Source organism: Salmo salar, chromosome 05 (assembly GCF_965601325.2).
Source record: "Salmo salar chromosome 05, fSalSal1, whole genome shotgun sequence".
NCBI lineage: Eukaryota > Metazoa > Chordata > Actinopteri > Salmoniformes > Salmonidae > Salmo > Salmo salar.
Window position 1 is genome coordinate 88,799,473 of NC_138295.1, and position 21,686 is coordinate 88,821,158.

At 43.5% G+C, this 21,686-nt stretch overlaps 1 protein-coding gene across 1 annotated transcript in view; it reads right to left on the reverse strand.

Annotated features, from left to right (window-relative positions):
• Nucleotides 1-457: 457 nt before the first annotated feature.
• mylipb (myosin regulatory light chain interacting protein b) overlaps nt 458-21,686 on the reverse strand; it is a 36,000-nt gene continuing 14,771 nt past the window's right edge. The window contains exons 3-7 of the mRNA XM_082975905.1: nt 14,492-14,677; nt 13,358-13,555; nt 7,681-7,845; nt 6,227-6,623; nt 458-2,603 (exon numbers count right to left, since the gene is read on the reverse strand). Of these exons, the coding sequence (XP_082832031.1) occupies nt 2,421-2,603; nt 6,227-6,623; nt 7,681-7,845; nt 13,358-13,555; nt 14,492-14,677 (1,129 nt within the window). The 3' untranslated portion in view covers nt 458-2,420. The remainder of the gene's footprint in view (nt 2,604-6,226; nt 6,624-7,680; nt 7,846-13,357; nt 13,556-14,491; nt 14,678-21,686) is intronic.

Consider the following 21,686-nt stretch of genomic DNA (forward strand, 5'->3'; position numbering starts at 1 on the left):
GTTACTGACATGTCACTCTTGTAGTCTCTTGCTAGGCACATTGTCATGGCTGCTGGGTTGGGGACAAAAGTAATGCAATGTTAAATGAGCATGAGCCAAGCAGCCAGAGCAAGGCAGTTAACCCAGTGTTCCCCGGCGCCGATTCAGAGGGGTTGGGTTAAAACGCAGAAGACACATTTCAGTTGAATGCATCCAGTTGTACAACTGACTGGGTATCCCCCTCTTCCCCTTATGACAAAAACATAACTGGCCTTGTTCAAGGGGTCTCTGAGCAAAATACACTTTCACAATTGCCCCCAGTGTCCCCTAATCATCATTGGAAGTTGTCACTCAGATATCTGTCTTCAGGTTATCAGTAACAGCATTGCTCAGTGCAAACGCAACGCCATTAGGATCTCTATGACATCTTGAGACTAGTCCACAACTGATAGAAAATGCTCACAAATGAAACATTAAGTACAAAAAAAATATTTTATTCATACTTGAAAATAAATATGAAAGCTTGGTTTAATTTCAACTCATTAAAACATAGCTTTAAATACAGAACCTTAACTAAAGAAATCTTTGATCAACAAATTAAAATCCATTGTTCAGGTATATAGTGTAAATAGCTATTTTTTTTAAATGAAGCGCTTTGGTAGAAAATTCTTCTCCATTTCATTTAACCCTTATTTTACCAGTTAAGTTGACTGAGAACATTTTCTCATTTATAGCAACGACCTGGGGAATAGTTACAGGGGAAAGGAGGGGGATGAATGAGCCAATTGTAAGCTGGGGATGATTAGGTGGCCATGATGGTATGAGGGCCAGATTGGGAATTTAGCCAGGACACCAGGGTTAACACCCCTACTCTTACGATAAGTGCCATGGGATCTTTAGTGACCTCAGAGTCAGGACACCCGTTTAACGTCCCATCCGAAAGACGACACGCTACACAGGGCACTGTCCCCAAACACTGTCCTGGGTCATTGGGATATTTGTTTTTAGAGCAGAGGAAAGGGTGCCTCCTACTGGCCCTCCAACACCACTTCCAGCAGCATCCAGGGACAAACCATGCTTAGATTCCGAGCAAGCCAGCAGTGGGATACCGGGTGGTATGAGAAGCAATAATGTGACTTCTGTAGACTGGTACATTTTTTGAACTCGCTGCAGATCAGAAGATTAATTGAGTAACTCATCTGTGGAAGACAGTGGGAACATCCATCCCAACTGACACCCTATTCCCTATAGAGTGCACTACTTCATTACAGCCCTACGGGCCCTGATAAAAAATAAAATAAAGACTATTTAACTGGTCTGGTACACTCTTCTAGTCTAATGTAATGACTATTTCAACACTATGGTCAGAGACATCACATTTTGCTGATATACCGTTTGTATATGGCAGAGATAAAGATATCAAAGTACAATGGAGTGTAAAGTATACATATATTGAACAAAAAGCTTATTTCTCTCAAATTGTGCACAAATTTGTTAACATCCCTGTTAGTGAGCATTTCCCCTGTGTCAAGATAATCAAGAAGCTGATTAAACAGCACAATCATTACACAGGTGCACCTTGTGCTGGGGACAATAAAAGATCGCTCTCAAATGTGCAGTTGTCACACAACACAATGCCATAGATGTCTCAAGTTGAGGGAGCGTGCAATTGGCATGCTGACTGCAGGAATGTCCACCAGAGCTGTTGCCAGAGAAATTCATGTTCAGAATGCTACTGTATGCAGTCATATAGCACCTCATGCAGTAGCACACTACTACTACTACTACACCAATACTGCAGTACTACTACACTACTGGTATACTACCCCTGGTATACAACTACTACAGCACTACTACTGGTATACTACTACTGGTATACTACTACAGCACTACCCCTGGTATACAACTACTACAGCACTACCCCTGGTATACAACTACTGCAGTACTACTGGTATACTACCCCTGGTATACTACCCCTGGTATACTACCCCTGGTATACGAACCCTGGTATACGACCCCTGGTATACTACCCCTGGTATATTCCTACTGCAGCACTACCCCTGGTATACAACTACTGGTATACTACTACAGCACTACCCCTGGTATACAACTACTGCAGCACTACTACTGGTATACAACTAGTGCAGCACTGCTACTGGTATACTACTACTGGTATACTACTACAGCACTACTCCTGGTATACAACTACTACAGCACTACCCCTGGTATATAACTACTGCAGCACTATCCCTGGTATACAACTACTACAGCACTACCCCTGGTATACAACTACTGCAGCACTACTACTGGTATACTACTACAGTAATACTACTGTATGCAGTCATATATAGGAAGTAGGAGGGAATAAACAGGAAATCCAAAACATTGAGAAAAACCTGGGAATGATAAGCCAAATTTTCCCACCCTAACTGGTAGTAAATCTATGTGTGACAGATCTTGTCTGTGCTGGTGTAGAACTCTCTAGAGGAACAGAGTTGAGTGGCCAAGTCTCTGGGAATATTGAAGGGGGCAGCACTGCTCACTGCCAGGGACAGCAGGTTGGCACAGGTGGGCAGGTAGATGTGCTGGACATGGTCCACCTCTGACCGACACACCGGGCACACCTGAAGGGAAGAGATCAAAAGATTTGATTATAATATAATATGCTAATCTAACATTAAAACACTGTATATATGTGACTTGTGCGGAATCAAACAGACTATTGTTAAGATACAGTCCTATAGATCTGGATGAACTAGTCTATATAATCTTGGATTAACGTTGTCCACAGAGTAGCTGACAGTACTGCCCTACAGGCATTTAACCTACAACCTACAGGCTACAGAAGGTTCAGGACAGCCAATAAACCATGGGAAGAAGGGTAACTATAGATTCTGCAAACAAACTCCCGTCTACCATACCCCTCCTCACCAAACAGTTCACTTCATTTGCTTAAAAAGGGAATAACAGTAGCAGCTCTTTTCATGAACTGCCAACCACCCTGACCTCTCTAAAAGGTTAACTTGGAGCTTCAAAGTTCATTCAGCACAGTGGAAGATACTTAAAGCACTAGAACATGGAGTTATGGTGTAACAGGGACTAGTGTTTAGTGCTGCCACCCCTGGAACACATAAAACCCATGGAGGCTGCGGTTCAAACCCCGACTGAGTCACATTCCATTCTGTCCTTCTCCTCCATTTCAATCACTTCTTCACTGTATCTATCAATACAGACTACAAAATACATCAACAATTATATACTGTACACACACAACCGGTCAAAAGTTTTAGAACACCTACTCATTCAAGGGTTTTTCTTTATTTTTTACTATTTTCTACATTGTAGAATAATAGTGACTCCATCAAAACTATGAAATAACACATATGGAATCACGTAGTAACCAAAAAAGTGTTAAACAAATCAAAATATAAAAAAGGGTGTATTCTTCAAATACACCCTTTGCCTTGATTACAGTTTTGCACACTCTTGGTATTCTCTCAACCAGCTTCATGAGGTAGTCACCTGGAATGCATTTCAATTAACAGGTGTGCCTTCTTAAAAGTTAATTTGTGGAATTTCTTTCCTTCATAATGCGTTTCAGTCACTCAGTTGTGTTGTGACAAGGTAGGGGTGGTATACAGAAGATAGCCCTATTTGGTAAAAGACCAAGTCAATATTATGGCAAGAACAGCTCAAATAAGCAAAGAGAAACGACAGTCCATCATTACTTTAACCCTTGTGTAGTCTTAACATTCTGTATACTCCCCTTGTCCTAAGAGTAAAAAAAAAAACTAAAATAAAGCAGCTTAATTGAATTTTAAACCCTAAATGTGTTTTGCTTGAAGAAACAACCTGTCATTCATCACAAACTTTGTGAATATCTGTTTTTGTTTATATATACACTTATGGACTGTACAATGAGTAATTCAACTAGAAAATACTAGTCTTCTCCCATTTTTTTAACCATTGCCCCCACCCACAAGGTGTAGAAACAACAATAAATAAGAATAAAATAAGATAGATACAAAACAAAAACGTGAAGAACATAAATCAATCAACTCTAATTAGCACATGTAGGACAGTATGCAAGTGTGTGTGCATGGACTTTACAGGTGTATTTCTCACATGTGCAGCACATAGTATTTGTTTACAGTCCTTCTTTGGGGGCAGAATTGGCATCTCCTTAACTTGCCACAAGCACTACAAAGGCTGCTGTGTGGGGGAGGCACTCCCTACTTTGAATGTGTGGGGTTACAAGTGCATGTTCCTCGCACACGTCTTGCAGGTCTTGACTCACGGTTATCAAATCGTAGCATTCTTGAGAAAGTGTGAAAGACTTTCAGTGGCATCGTGGCACGAAAAAAAAAAAAATGATAATAATATATATTTTTTAATTGCCCATGATACATGGTGCTCTGGGTTGTATTCTTCTCCATCTTCTTCTTCAGATACCACCTCCTCTTCTAAATCATTGTTCTCTTGTTCCTCCTGGACATCTGAAAAAATCTGATCCATGACCTGTTGGTCACTGAAACGTGCACTCATGGCTTCAGCAAAGAGAGAACTGGGGGGAACTGTCATGTGTAGCACCTTTATAGCCTCTGACTGCATTCCCCATTAGTAAACAATGCTTTCAAGAAATGTTTATTTTGTCTGAAATGGTTTTTATTTTGACTGTGAACTTGAGTCATGTGTGGGGTCGTGGAGGGGAGATGCTGCACATGCACAAGAAAGTTTTAGTTTTGTCTGAGTTCAATCAGTAGCACATAATCTCAATTTCTCATTGTGTGTGTGTGTGTGTGTGTGTGTGTGTGTGCGTGCGTGCGTGTGTGCGTGCGTGTCTTCGTGGTTTTTGTGGTGTGTAAATGATTTTATAACTGCCAGGTCAAAAATGACCCTAAGACAATCTTTGTACCCTGGTGGTGTACAGCTTTCATGGAAATATGAACAAAGGCGATGTTTCACTTTTTCTAATGTTGGAGTCACTCTAGGAAAAGTCATACAATTTCAAATTGAAAAAATATAATTTAGGGGGTTCTCTCTGCTGTTAAACATAGTGGTGGGTCATTTTCTACCCTTAAGACAACAAAAGTTAAGACATGAAGGTCAGTCAATACGGAAAATGTAAATAACTTTGAACGTTTCTTCAAGTGCAGTTGCAAAAACCATCAAGTGTTGTGATGAAACTGGCTCTCATGAGGACCGCCACAGGAAAGGAAGACCCAGAGTTACCTCTGCTGCAGAGGATAACTTCATTAGAGTTACCAGCCTCAGAAATTGCTGCCCAAATAAATGCTACAGAGTTCAAGTAACAGACACATCAACATCAACTGTTCAGAGGAGACTGTGTGAATCAGGCCTTCATGGTCGAATTGCTGCAAAGAAACCATTACTAAAGCACACCAATAAGAAGAAAACTTGCTTGGGCCAAGAAACACAAGCAATGGACATTAGACCGGTGGAAATCTGTCCTTTGGTCTGGAGTCCAAATAAGAGATTTTTGGTTCCAACCGCCGTGTCTTTGTGAGACGCAGAGTAGGTGAACGGATGATCTCCGCATGTGTGGTTCCCACCGTGAAGCATGGAGGAGGTGGTGTGATGGTGCTTTGCTGGTGACACTGTTGGCGATTTATTTAGAATTCAAGGCACACTTAACCAGCATGGCTACCACAGCATTCTGCAGTGTTACGCCTTCCCATCTGGTTTGCGCTTAGTGGGACTATCATTTGTTTTTCAACAGGACAATGACCCAACACCTCCAGGCTGTGTAAGGGCTATTTGACCAAGAAGGAGAGTGATGGAGTGCTGCATCAGTTGATCTGGCCTCCAAAATCACACGATCTCAACCAAATTGAGATAGTTTGGGATGAGTCAGACCGCAGTGTGAAAGAAAAGCAGCCTACAAGTGCTCAGAGTGTGTGGGAACTGCTTCAAGACTGTTGGAAAAGCATTCCAGGTTAAGCTGGTTGAGAGAATGCCAAGAGTGTGCAAAGCTGTCATCAAGGCAAAGGGTGACTATTTGAAGAATCTCAAATATAAAATATTTAGATTTGTTTAATACTTTTTTGGTTACTCCATGATTCCATATGTGTTATTTCATAGTTTTGATGGTTTCACTCTTAAGTAGAAATGTAAAAAACAGTAAAAATAAAGAAAAACCCTTGAATGAGTAAGTGTTCTAAAACTTTGGACCGGTAGTGAGTGAGTATGTATATATACTTATTTTAAACCATGGCGTTATGGTTACCTCTAGCTGGAGGGCACAGTTGTGGCAGCACACCATGTGTCCACAGGGGCAGAAGGCAGCGTCCATCTCCTCTTCACAGCACAGCATACACAGCAGAGCATCCTGGAGCTGCTGCAGCTTCTCCTCCAGAACCCGGCTCCTCTGGCACTCCTCACAGCCTCCTTCCCCCACCCCAGGGGACCGCGACGGGCTCCGCTCGCCGGACACACAGTCCCCTCCCATGCCGGCGTTGTAGAGCGCCCTGCGACAGTGGTCGTAGACCTCCTTGGAGGTGCGTCGGATGTCGAAGACATACTTTTTGCCCAGGTCGATGTTCTCGTTGAGGAAGAGAGACGCCAGGTGACCCTTGAAGTCACGGCTGTACTGCATCATCACGTCATTCGTCACCGTGTCACACCTGAAGGACAAGTAAGATCACAGTTATTGACCAAAAACACTAAAATCAATATTATAAAATGTTATTACACTGTGAAACTGGAATGACTCCACATGTACACTAAAACTAAACTAAACTCATGGAAATTGTCAGAAAATGTACAACATATATTGTGCTGCATACTATCATTTCTTACTGTACATTGGCTCACAGCAGAGATGTGTTTACAAGAGGAAAATGTCACCCTGTGTGAGCATGTTGTTGGTACGTAAGCCATGCTACATGGTTGGTGGTTGCTGACCTGAAGAAGGCATGTTGTTGGTATGTAAGCCATGCTACATGGTTGGTGGTTGCTGACCTGTAGAAGGCATGTTGTTGGTATGTAAGCCATGCTACATGGTTGGTGGTTGCTGACCTGTAGAAGGCATGTTGTTGGTATGTAAGCCATGCTACATGGTTGGTGGTTGCTGACCTGAAGAAGGCATGTTGTTGGTATGTAAGCCATGCTACATGGTTGGTGGTTGCTGACCTGTAGAAGGCATGTTGTTGGTATGTAAGCCATGCTACATGGTTGGTGGTTGCTGACCTGTAGAAGGCATGTTGTTGGTATGTAAGCCATGCTACATGGTTGGTGGTTGCTGACCTGAAGAAGGCATGTTGTTGGTATGTAAGCCATGCTACATGGTTGGTGGTTGCTGACCTGAAGAAGGCATGTTGTTGGTGTGTAAGCCATGCTACATGGTTGCTGACCTGTAGAAGGCATGTTGTTGGTATGTAAGCCATGCTACATGGTTGGTGGTTGCTGACCTGAAGAAGGCATGTTGTTGGTGTGTAAGCCATGCTACATGGTTGGTGGTTGCTGACCTGTAGAAGGCATGTTGTTGGTGTGTAAGCCATGCTACATGGTTGGTGGTTGCTGACCTATAGAAGGCATGTTGTTGGTGTGTAAGCCATGCTACATGGTTGGTGGTTGCTGACCTGTAGAAGGCATGTTGTTGGTATGTAAGCCATGCTACATGGTTGCTGACCTGTAGAAGGCATGTTGTTGGTATGTAAGCCATGCTACATGGTTGCTGACCTGTAGAAGGCGTGGGTCTCTGTGATGGCCCGGTACAGGCCGCTGGCAGCTCTGGTGCTTGTCATCTTAAACAGCAGGACCACATCCTCACCACTGTCCTTAGTGATGGTCATGCACACATTCTTCCCTGACTGGGTGGCCATCTGGATGATGGGATAAATGATCCTAGAACAGAGGACAGAGAGTCATTGTAGGCTCTATATAACTTAATATCTAATGTCCAACAGGAGAGCATTGCCTTGTGTGTCTAGACCTGTAGACAGAACGACATAATCACATATTAACGGTGTCTACGCTAACAGAAGTATGCTGCCTTGAGTTTGTATAACCGGTCAGTGTTATATTGTCAACTTTGCTACATCTGTATACAACAACTGCACAGTAGAAAAAGACAGGCAGCCGACCTCAACTTTAGTTTTTAGTTTTTTTCAGTGCATCAACAAATAACATGTTTTGCATAAAGCACAGTCAGGTTAGTTTAGTGAATATACCTGTTGGTGGGGGTGAAGTCAGGTTAGTTTAGTGAATATACCTGTTGGTGGGGCTGAAGTCAGGTTAGTTTAGTGAATATACCTGTTGGTGGGGGGGAAGTCAGGTTAGTTTAGTGAATATACCTGTTGGTGGGGGTGAAGTCAGGTTAGTTTAGTGAATATACCTGTTGGTGGGGGTGAAGTCAGGTTAGTTTAGTGAATATACCTGTTGGTGGGGGGGAAGTCAGGTTAGTTTAGTGAATATACATGTTGGTGGGGGGGAAGTCAGGTTAGTTTAGTGAATATACCTGTTGGTGGGACTGAAGTCAGGTTAGTTTAGTGAATATACCTGTTGGTGGGGGGGAAGTCAGGTTAGTTTAGTGAATATACCTGTTGGTGGGACTGAAGTCAGGTTAGTTTAGTGAATATACCTGTTGGTGGGGCTGAAGTCAGGTTAGTTTAGTGAATATACCTGTTGGTGGGGGGGAAGTCAGGTTAGTTTAGTGAATATACCTGTTGGTGCAGGGGAAGTCAGGTTAGTTTAGTGAATATACCTGTTGGTGGGGGGGGGGAAGTCAGGTTAGTTTAGTGAATATACCTGTTGGTGGGGCTGAAGTCAGGTTAGTTTAGTGAATATACCTGTTGGTGGGGGTGAAGTCAGGTTAGTTTAGTGAATATACCTGTTGGTGGGGGGGAAGTCAGGTTAGTTTAGTGAATATACCTGTTGGTGGGGCTGAAGTCAGGTTAGTTTAGTGAATATACCTGTTGGTGGGGGGGAAGTCAGGTTAGTTTAGTGAATATACCTGTTGGTGGGGCTGAAGTCAGGTTAGTTTAGTGAATATACCTGTTGGTGGGGGTGAAGTCAGGTTAGTTTAGTGAATATACCTGTTGGTGGGGCTGAAGTCAGGTTAGTTTAGTGAATATACCTGTTGGTGGGGCTGAAGTCAGGTTAGTTTAGTGAATATACCTGTTGGTGGGGGGGAAGTCAGGTTAGTTTAGTGAATTTACCTGTTGGTGGGGGTGAAGTCAGGTTAGTTTAGTGAATATACCTGTTGGTGGGGCTGAAGTCAGGTTAGTTTAGTGAATCTACCTGTTGGTGGGGGGGAAGTCAGGTTAGTTTAGTGAATCTACCTGTTGGTGGGGGGTGAAGTCAGGTTAGTTTAGTGAATATACCTGTTGGTGGGGCTGAAGTCAGGTTAGTTTAGTGAATATACCTGTTGGTGGGGGTGAAGTCAGGTTAGTTTAGTGAATATACCTGTTGGTGGGGGTGAAGTCAGGTTAGTTTAGTGAATATACCTGTTGGTGGGGGTGAAGTCAGGTTAGTTTAGTGAATATACCTGTTGGTGGGGCTGAAGTCAGGTTAGTTTAGTGAATATACCTGTTGGTGGGGCTGAAGTCAGGTTAGTTTAGTGAATATACCTGTTGGTGGGGGGGAAGTCAGGTTAGTTTAGTGAATTTACCTGTTGGTGGGGGTGAAGTCAGGTTAGTTTAGTGAATATACCTGTTGGTGGGGCTGAAGTCAGGTTAGTTTAGTGAATCTACCTGTTGGTGGGGGGGAAGTCAGGTTAGTTTAGTGAATCTACCTGTTGGTGGGGGGGAAGTCAGGTTAGTTTAGTGAATATACCTGTTGGTGGGGCTGAAGTCAGGTTAGTTTAGTGAATATACCTGTTGGTGGGGGTGAAGTCAGGTTAGTTTAGTGAATATACCTGTTGGTGGGGGGGAAGTCAGGTTAGTTTAGTGAATATACCTGTTGGTGGGGCTGAAGTCAGGTTAGTTTAGTGAATATACCTGTTGGTGGGGGTGATGTCAGGTTAGTTTAGTGAATATACCTGTTGGTGGGGGTGAAGTCAGGTTAGTTTAGTGAATATACCCCTGTTGCCGTGGGGGCTGAAGTCAGGTTACCGTTTAGTCGATATATACCTGTTGGTGGGGGTGAAGTCAGGTTAGTTTAGTGAATATACCTGTTGGTGGGGGTGAAGTCAGGTTAGTTTAGTGAATATACCTGTTGGTGCGGGGCCTGAAGTCAGGTTAGTTTAGTGAATATACCTGTTGGTGGGGCTGAAGTCAGGTTAGTTTAGTGAATATACCTGTTGGTGGGGGGGAAGTCAGGTTAGTTTAGTGAATATACCTGTTGGTGGGGGGGAAGTCAGGTTAGTTTAGTGAATATACCTGTTGGTGGGGGTGAAGTCAGGTTAGTTTAGTGAATATACCTGTTGGTGGGGGGGAAGTCAGGTTAGTTTAGTGAATATACCTGTTGGTGGGGCTGAAGTCAGGTTAGTTTAGTGAATATACCTGTTGGTGGGGGGGAAGTCAGGTTAGTTTAGTGAATATACCTGTTGGTGGGGGTGAAGTCAGGTTAGTTTAGTGAATATACCTGTTGGTGGGGGTGAAGTCAGGTTAGTTTAGTGAATATACCTGTTGGTGGGGCTGAAGTCAGGTTAGTTTAGTGAATATACCTGTTGGTGGGGCTGAAGTCAGGTTAGTTTAGTGAATATACCTGTTGGTGGGGGGGAAGTCAGGTTAGTTTAGTGAATTTACCTGTTGGTGGGGGTGAAGTCAGGTTAGTTTAGTGAATATACCTGTTGGTGGGGCTGAAGTCAGGTTAGTTTAGTGAATCTACCTGTTGGTGGGGGGGGGGAAGTCAGGTTAGTTTAGTGAATCTACCTGTTGGTGGGGGGTAAGTCAGGTTAGTTTAGTGAATATACCTGTTGGTGGGGCTGAAGTCAGGTTAGTTTAGTGAATATACCTGTTGGTGGGGGGGAAGTCAGGTTAGTTTAGTGAATATACCTGTTGGTGGGGGTGAAGTCAGGTTAGTTTAGTGAATATACCTGTTGGTGGGGGTGAAGTCAGGTTAGTTTAGGGAATATACCTGTTGGTGGGGCTGAAGTCAGGTTAGTTTAGTGAATATACCTGTTGGTGGGGCTGAAGTCAGGTTAGTTTAGTGAATATAACTGTTGGTGGGGGGGAAGTCAGGTTAGTTTAGTGAATTTACCTGTTGGTGGGGGTGAAGTCAGGTTAGTTTAGTGAATATACCTGTTGGTGGAGCTGAAGTCAGGTTAGTTTAGTGAATCTACCTGTTGGTGGGGGGGAAGTCAGGTTAGTTTAGTGAATCTACCTGTTGGTGGGGGGGAAGTCAGGTTAGTTTAGTGAATATACCTGTTGGTGGGGCTGAAGTCAGGTTAGTTTAGTGAATATACCTGTTGGTGGGGGGGAAGTCAGGTTAGTTTAGTGAATATACCTGTTGGTGGGGGGGAAGTCAGGTTAGTTTAGTGAATATACCTGTTTGTGGGGCTGAAGTCAGGTTAGTTTAGTGAATATACCTGTTGGTGGGGGTGATGTCAGGTTAGTTTAGTGAATATACCTGTTGGTGGGGGGGAAGTCAGGTTAGTTTAGTGAATATACCTGTTGGTGGGGGTGAAGTCAGGTTAGTTTAGTGAATATACCTGTTGGTGGGGGTGAAGTCAGGTTAGTTTAGTGAATATACCTGTTGGTGGGGGTGAAGTCAGGTTAGTTTAGTGAATATACCTGTTGGTGGGGCTGAAGTCAGGTTAGTTTAGTGAATATACCTGTTGGTGGGGCTGAAGTCAGGTTAGTTTAGTGAATATACCTGTTGGTGGGGGGGAAGTCAGGTTAGTTTAGTGAATTTACCTGTTGGTGGGGGTGAAGTCAGGTTAGTTTAGTGAATCTACCTGTTGGTGGGGCTGAAGTCAGGTTAGTTTAGTGAATCTACCTGTTGGTGGGGGGGAAGTCAGATTAGTTTAGTGAATCTACCTGTTGGTGGGGGGGAAGTCAGGTTAGTTTAGTGAATATACCTGTTGGTGGGGCTGAAGTCAGGTTAGTTTAGTGAATATACCTGTTGGTGGGGGGGAAGTCAGGTTAGTTTAGTGAATATACCTGTTGGTGGGGGGGAAGTCAGGTTAGTTTAGTGAATATACCTGTTGGTGGGGCTGAAGTCAGGTTAGTTTAGTGAATATACCTGTTGGTGGGGGTGATGTCAGGTTAGTTTAGTGAATATACCTGTTGGTGGGGGGGAAGTCAGGTTAGTTTAGTGAATATACCTGTTGGTGGGGGGGAAGTCAGGTTAGTTTAGTGAATATACCTGTTGGTGGGGGTGAAGTCAGGTTAGTTTAGTGAATATACCTGTTGGTGCAGGGGAAGTCAGGTTAGTTTAGTGAATATACCTGTTGGTGGGGGGGGAAGTCAGGTTAGTTTAGTGAATATACCTGTTGGTGGGGCTGAAGTCAGGTTAGTTTAGTGAATATACCTGTTGGTGGGGGTGAAGTCAGGTTAGTTTAGTGAATATACCTGTTGATGGGGGGTAAGTCAGGTTAGTTTAGTGAATATACCTGTTGGTGGGGCTGAAGTCAGGTTAGTTTAGTGAATATACCTGTTGGTGGGGGTGAAGTCAGGTTAGTTTAGTGAATATACCTGTTGGTGGGGGTGAAGTCAGGTTAGTTTAGTGAATATACCTGTTGGTGGGGGGGAAGTCAGGTTAGTTTAGTGAATATACCTGTTGGTGGGGGTGAAGTCAGGTTAGTTTAGTGAATATACCTGTTGGTGGGGCTGAAGTCAGGTTAGTTTAGTGAATATACCTGTTGGTGGGGCTGAAGTCAGGTTAGTTTAGTGAATATACCTGTTGGTGGGGGGGAAGTCAGGTTAGTTTAGTGAATATACCTGTTGGTGGGGGTGAAGTCAGGTTAGTTTAGTGAATATACCTGTTGGTGGGGCTGAAGTCAGGTTAGTTTAGTGAATATACCTGTTGGTGGGGGGGAAGTCAGGTTAGTTTAGTGAATCTACCTGTTGGTGGGGCTGAAGTCAGGTTAGTTTAGTGAATATACCTGTTGATGGGGCTGAAGTCAGGTTAGTTTAGTGAATATACCTGTTGGTGGGGCTGAAGTCAGGTTAGTTTAGTGAATATACCTGTTGGTGGGGGGGAAGTCAGGTTAGTTTAGTGAATATACCTGTTGGTGGGGGGGAAGTCAGGTTAGTTTAGTGAATATACCTGTTGGTGGGGCTGAAGTCAGGTTAGTTTAGTGAATATACCTGTTGGTGGGGGTGAAGTCAGGTTAGTTTAGTGAATATACCTGTTGGTGGGGGGGAAGTCAGGTTAGTTTAGTGAATATACCTGTTGGTGGGGGGGAAGTCAGGTTAGTTTAGTGAATATACCTGTTGATGGGGGGGAAGTCAGGTCAGTTTAGTGAATATACCTGTTGATGGGGCTGAAGTCCTCCTGACAGATGGATACCCCTTCAGGGCCGACCCCTATAGCCAGCCTCTGTCCCTCTGAGTCCCTGGCCCAGTGCCACTCCACCCCGTAGTTCTCCAGGGAGGACACCAGCTGTAGGGCCTGGTACTCTGCTGACGCCTGGCTCAGACCCTCTAGCTCACGGTGCTTCTCCTGGATGCTGCAGACGGACACGGCAGGACGGGACAGAAGAGTTACATTTTCTGCTTTTGTAATACTGTTCAATCACCTGGGGGGCCCACCCATAGAATTAAAATGTTTTCTCCATTCTATTTAAAATGCTGCCACCTAATAATCCCTGCTGGGTTTTCATTTTTTTGTCCCTCCACTGTGTAACGGCTGTCTGGAAGAGGGAACCAAGGTGCAGCAGAGGATGTGTTCATCATTAGAATTTTAATTCAAATAAACAAGAGAACACTACAAAATGAACAAAACGACAGCAAACAGTCCTGTTAGGAAAATACTCAAAACAGACACAATTACCCACAAAACCCAAAGGAAAAACATGCTCCTTATGTGTGACTCCCAATCAGCAGCAACGAGCTTCAGCTGTGCCTGATTGGGAGCCACACACATGGCCCAAAACAAAGAAATACCAAAACATAGAAAAAGGAACATAGAACGCCCACCCAATGTAACACCCTGGCCTAACCAAAATAAAGAACAAAAAAACCTTCTCTATGGCCAGGGCGTTACACACTGGTTGTTTTTTTTATTATATAATTATTTTTTTTATCTACAAAATAAAATGTACTAAAACTAAACTAAACACATGAGGAATGAGAACTGTACTTTAGTGCCCAGTAGTGAATGTACGTAGCTGCAGGGCTAGCTGAGTCAGCAGCCTGGTGTTTTATGGACAGATGTTGTGAATCCCATTTATATGCTGATTTGGGAGTACTTAGGCTCCTCCCACATCAAGGCAATAACAGAAGACCAAACCATAGTTTAGTCAGCTGTTCAGATGGCCTTCACAAATCAAAAAGGTAATACTTTTATCATCTTGTATCTACAGCAGTTCTACAAGTCAGCACAGAGAAGTACTTAGTAGGAAATGGAATGCAGGTGGAGTCAAGTTAGTCATTGCTGTGCTAACCTGTTGATGGTTGCCAGGTCAGGCTCCTGTCTGAAGATCTGGCTGGAGCAGTACTTGGCTGTGTTCTGGTTGTAGTCTCCGTACTCAGCCTGGGCTAGGAGGGCACACAGCTCCGTGGCCTGCTCAGCTTCCATCTGCAGGCTGCCACTGTCCAGCTCCTCCTTTATGTGCAGGAAGAACATATGTCTGGAGGAGAGAGGGAGAGGGATGTGTAAAGGCTTATATGATGGACATGAGGAAGAACGAGAATACAACTTCACAAAACTACAGTGATAATGGGGAAACTAATTAGACATTTTTGCCTCGTCAAAAGAGGACATTGCACTGAAAATAGGAACGAAGATAATCCTCTTTGTAGGCCCTAAATCTAGGTTGAAGATACCCAGGTTAGAACAATGTAATAACTACTATCACTGGTCCCTTTGTCTAGAATTCTTCCTCATTTATGCAAAGAGTTATGGGATATTAGAATCCTCTTGTTGTTATCTTCAACATAGCCCTAAAAGAGGAAGAACAAGAATACAGCTAAACTGATGATGGTAAACTAGCCCTCTGTGCCTCCTCAAAACAGGAAGTTGCACTGAATATAGGAATGAAGATAGGCTTCTTTATAAAATGACATTTCTCTCATGCCTGCTATGAGCGCTTGACCTTTCTGTCCACAGGGTCAGCTATCCATCTTATCTCTCCAGCGAGGAATGTGGGCGGCAGAATTGCTGGTACAGACAGGTCACAACCCCAGACAGTCCCATGCTACCAGGTGATAAACAGGAAGCCATTCCAAAACTACAAACTAAACAAACTCAGACTACAACACTGTTGTTGTGTCAGTCTGTGCTTCACTCCAATGTATACTACTACGGTGTAATGGCGCAGTGTCGGCGGTGTAACGGAGCAGTGTCGGCGGTGTAAAAGCAAAGTCATAATGAAAGTCCTGAACCGTGCATCTGAAAATGTCAAAGCATGCTTATGTGTTGTTAAAGTTTTTGAGATGAAGAACAGCGCGGGCCGCTCCGGGGGAACAGCGCGGGCCGCTCCGGGGGAACAGCGCGGGCCGCTCCGGGGGAACAGCGCGGGCCGCTCTGGGGAACAGCGCGGGCCGCTCAGGGGAACAGTGTGGGGTACTAAGGTTGTTGATGGGTTAAGGCATTCCTACAGTATTTGTGTGGTCAAAGTTGAGTTGGTAGGACATGGTACATTTTGGGATCAGTTTCAGATATCCACTGACCATTAGTCTCTTGTATAACATTAACATCACATATCCTCTGGTATAACATAACCTATCCACTGGTCTCTGGTATAACATCACATATGCACTGGTATAACATCACATATCCACTGGTCTCTGGTATAACATCACATATCCACTGGTCTCTGGTATAACATCACCTATCCACTGGTCTCTGGTATAACATCACATATCCACTGGTCTCTGGTATAACATCACATATCCACTGGTATAACATCACATATCCACTGGTCTCTGGTATAACATCACATATCCACTGGTCTCTGGTATAACATCACATATCCACTGGTCTCTGGTATAACATCACATATCCACTGGTCTCTGGTATAACATCACATATCCACTGGTCTCTGATATAACATCACATATCCACTGGTCTCTGGTATAACATCACATATCCACTGGTATAACATCACATATCCACTGGTCTCTGGTATAACATCACATATCCACTGGTATAACATCACATATCCACTGGTCTCTGGTATAACATCACCTATCCACTGGTCTCTGGTATAACATCACATATCCACTGGTATAACATCACATATCCACTGGTCTCTGGTATAACATCACATATCCACTGGTCTCTGGTATAACATCACATATCCACTGGTATAACATCACATATCCACTGGTATAACATCACATATCCACTGGTCTCTGGTATAACATCACATATCCACTGGTATAACATCACATATCCACTGGTCTCTGGTATAACATCACATATCCACTGGTATAACATCACATATCCACTGGTATAACATCACATATCCACTGGTCTCTGGTATAACATCACATATCCACTGGTATAACATCACATATCCACTGGTCTCTGGTATAACATCACCTATCCACTGGTCTCTGGTATAACATCACATATCCACTGGTATAACATCACATATCCACTGGTATAACACCACATATCCACTGGTCTCTGGTATAACATCACATATCCACTGGTATAACATCACCTATCCACTGGTCTCTGGTATAACATCACATATCCACTGGTATAACATCACATATCCACTGGTCTCTGGTATAACATCACATATCCACTGGTATAACATCACATATCCACTGGTCTCTGGTATAACATCACATATCCACTGGTCTCTGGTATAACATCACCTATCCACTGGTATAACATCACCTATCCACTGGTCTCTGGTATAACATCACCTATCCACTGGTATAACATCACATATCCACTGGTCTCTGGTATAACATCACCTATCCACTGGTCTCTGGTATAACATCACATATCCACTGGTATAACATCACATATCCACTGGTCTCTGGTATAACATCACATATCCACTGGTCTCTGGTATAACATCACCTATCCACTGGTATAACATCACCTATCCACTGGTCTCTGGTATAACATCACCTATCCACTGGTATAACATCACATATCCACTGGTATAACATCACCTATCCACTGGTCTCTGGTATAACATCACATATCCACTGGTATAACATCACATATCCACTGGTCTCTGGTATAACATCACATATCCACTGGTATAACATCACATATCCACTGGTCTCTGGTATAACATCACATATCCACTGGTCTCTGGTATAACATCACCTATCCACTGGTATAACATCACCTATCCACTGGTCTCTGGTATAACATCACCTATCCACTGGTATAACATCACATATCCACTGGTCTCTGGTATAACATCACCTATCCACTGGTCTCTGGTATAACATCACATATCCACTGGTATAACATCACATATCCACTGATATAACATCACATATCCACTGGTCTCTGGTATAACATCACATATCCACTGGTCTCTGGTATAACATCACATATCCACTGGTATAACATCACATATCCACTGGTCTCCGGTATAACATCACATATCCACTGGTCTCTGGTATAACATCACATATCCACTGGTCTCTGGTATAACATCACATATCCACTGGTATAACATCACCTATCCACTGGTCTCTGGTATAACATCACATATCCACTGGTATAACATCACATATCCACTGGTCTCTGGTATAACATCACATATCCACTGGTATAACATCACATATCCACTGGTCTCTGGTATAACATCACATATCCACTGGTCTCTGGTATAACATCACATATCCACTGGTCTCCGGTATAACATCACATATCCACTGGTATAACATCACATATCCACTGGTCTCTGGTATAACATCACATATCCACTGGTCTCTGGTATAACATCACATATCCACTGGTATAACATCACATATCCACTGGTCTCTGGTATAACATCACATATCCACTGGTCTCTGGTATAACATCACATATCCACTGGTCTCCGGTATAACATCACATATCCACTGGTCTCTGGTATAACATCACATATCCACTGGTCTCTGGTATAACATCACATATCCACTGGTCTCCGGTATAACATCACATATCCACTGGTCTCCGGTATAACATCACATATCCACTGGTATAACATCACATATCCACTGGTCTCTGGTATAACATCACATATCCACTGGTCTCTAGTATAACATCACATATCCACTGGTCTCTGGTATAACATCACATATCCACTGGTATAACATCACATATCCACTGGTCTCTGGTATAACATCACATATCCACTGGTCTCTGGTATAACATCACATATCCACTGGTCTCCGGTATAACATCACATATCCACTGGTCTCTGGTATAACATCACATATCCACTGGTCTCTGGTATAACATCACATATCCACTGGTCTCTGGTATAACATCACATATCCACTGGTCTCTGGTATAACATCACATATCCACTGGTCTCCGGTATAAAATCACATATCCACTGGTCTCCGGTATAACATCACATATCCACTGGTATAACATCACATATCCACTGTTCTCGGGTATAACATCACATATCCACTGGTCTCTGGTATAACATCACATATCCACTGGTCTCTCGTTACAGCCATAACATTAACATCCAGTAGCTGATTTGGTTCTGGGTGCTGAGATTAGGCTAGATATCCACATATCTGCTGCAATGAATCTACAGTACGTAGCCTACAGTGGGTACATGAATCTACAGTACGTAGCCTACAGTGGGTATATGAATCTACAGAATGTAGCCTACAGTGGGTACATGAATCTACAGTATGTAGTCTACAGTGGGTACATGAATCTACAGTACGTAGCCTACAGCGGGTACATGAATCTACAGTACATAGCCTACAGAGGGTATATGAATCTACAGTATGTAGCCTACAGTGGGTACATGAATCTACAGTATGTAGTCTACAGTGGGTACATGAATCTACAGTACGTAGCCTACAGTGGGTACATGAATCTACAGTACATAGCCTAGAGTGGGTATATGAATCTACAGTACGTAGCCTACAGTGGGTACATGAATCTACAGTACGTAGCCTACAGTGGGTACATGAATCTACAGTACGTAGCCTACAGTGGGTACATGAATCTAAAGTACGTAGCCTACAGTGGGTACATGAATCTACAATACGTAGCCTAAAGTGGGTACATGAATCTACAGTACGTAGACTACAGTGGGTACATGAATCTACAGTACGTAGCCTACAGTGGGTACATGAATCTACAGTATGTAGTCTACAGTGGGTACATGAATCTACAGTACGTAGCCTGCAGTGGGTACATGAATCTACAGTACGTAGCCTACAGTGGGTACATGAATCTACAGTACGTAGCCTACAGTGGGTACATGAATCTACAGTACGTAGTCTACAGTGGGTACATGAATCTACAGTACGTAGCCTACAGTGGGTATATGAATCTACAGTACGTAGCCTACAGTGGGTACATGAATCTACAGTACGTAGCCTACAGTGGGTATATGAATCTACAGTACGTAGCGTCACAGGCTACGTACTGGGGACATCAACAACAGGTATAGGCCACCTACCTACAGTGGGTATATTCATGTATGTTTCATGGCTCTAGTTCTACATTACGTAGCCTACAGTAGGTATATTCATGTATGTTTCATGGCTCTAGTTCTACATTACGTAGCCTACAGTGGGTATATTCATGTATGTTTCATGGCTCTAGTTCTACATTACGTAGCCTACAGTAGGTATATTCATGTATGTTTCATGGCTCTAGTTCTACATTACGTAGCCTACAGTGGGTATATTCATGTATGTTTCATGGCTCTAGTTCTACATTACGTAGCCTACAGTAGGTATATTCATGTATGTTTCATGGCTCTAGTTCTACATTACGTAGCCTACAGTAGGTATATTCATGTATGTTTCATGGCTCTAGTTCTACAGATGTAGCCTACAGTAGGTATATTCATGTATGTTTCATGGCTCTAGTTCTACATTATGTAGCCTACAGTAGGTATATTCATGTATGTTTCATGGCTCTAGTTCTACAGATGTAGCCTACAGTAGGTATATTCATGTATGTTTCATGGCTCTAGTTCTACATTATGTAGCCTACAGTAGGTATATTCATGTATGTTTCATGGCTCTAGTTCTACAGATGTAGCCTACAGTAGGTATATTCATGTATGTTTCATGGCTCTAGTTCTACATTACGTAGCCTACAGTAGGTATATTCATGTATGTTTCATGGCTCTAGTTCTACAGATGTAGCCTACAGTGGGTATATTCATGTATGTTTCATGGCTCTAGTTCTACATTACGTAGCCTACAGTGGGTATATTCATGTATGTTTCATGGCTCTAGTTCTACAGCCTATCAAGTCCTAACTGGCTCCCGTCACAGACACTGTAGGTAGAGGATTGACTGTCAGAGACACTGTAGGTAGAGGACTGACTGTCAGAGACACTGTAGGTAGAGGGCTGACTGTCAGAGACACTGTAGGTTGAGGACTGACTGTCAGAGACACTGTAGGTAGAGGACTGACTGTCAGAGACACTGTAGGTAGAGGACTGACTGTCAGAGACACTGTAGGTACATGACTGACTGTCAGGGACACTGTAGGTACATGACTGACTGTCAGAGACACTGTAGGTACATGACTGACTGTCAGAGACACTGTAGGTACAGGACTGACTGTCAGAGACACTGTAGGTAGAGGACTGACTGTCAGAGACACTGTAGGTAGAGGACTGACTGTCAGAGACACTGTAGGTACAGAACTGACTGTCAGAGACACTGTAGGTACAGGACTGACTGTCAGAGACAATGTAGGTAGAGGACTGACTGTCAGAGACACTGTAGGTACAGGACTGACTGTCAGAGACACTGTAGGTAGAGGACTGACTGTCAGAGACACTGTAGGTAGAGGACTGACTGTCAGAGACACTGTAGGTAGAGGACTGACTGTCAGAGACACTGTAGGTAGAGGACTGACTGTCAGAGACACTGTAGGTAGAGGACTGACTGTCAGAGACACTGTAGGTAGAGGAGTGACTGTCAGAGACACTGTAGGTACAGGACTGACAGTCACAGACAAGACACTGTAGGTAGAGGACTGACTGTCAGAGACACTGTAGGTAGAGGACTGACTGTCAGAGACACTGTAGGTAGAGGACTGACTGTCAGAGACACTGTAGGTACAGGACTGACTGTCAGAGACACTGTAGGTAGAGGACTGACTGTCAGAGACACTGTAGGTAGAGGACTGACTGTCAGAGACACTGTAGGTAGAGGAGTGACTGTCAGAGACACTGTAGGTAGAGGACTGACAGTCACAGACAAGACACTGTAGGTACAGGACTGACTGTCAGAGACACTGTAGGTAGAGGACTGACTGTCAGAGACACTGTAGGTACAGGACTGACTGTCAGAGACACTGTAGGTAGAGGACTGACTGTCAGAGACACTGTAGGTAGAGGACTGACTGTCAGAGACACTGTAGGTAGAGGAGTGACTGTCAGAGACACTGTAGGTACAGGACTGACAGTCACAGACAAGACACTGTAGGTACAGGACTGACTGTCAGAGACACTG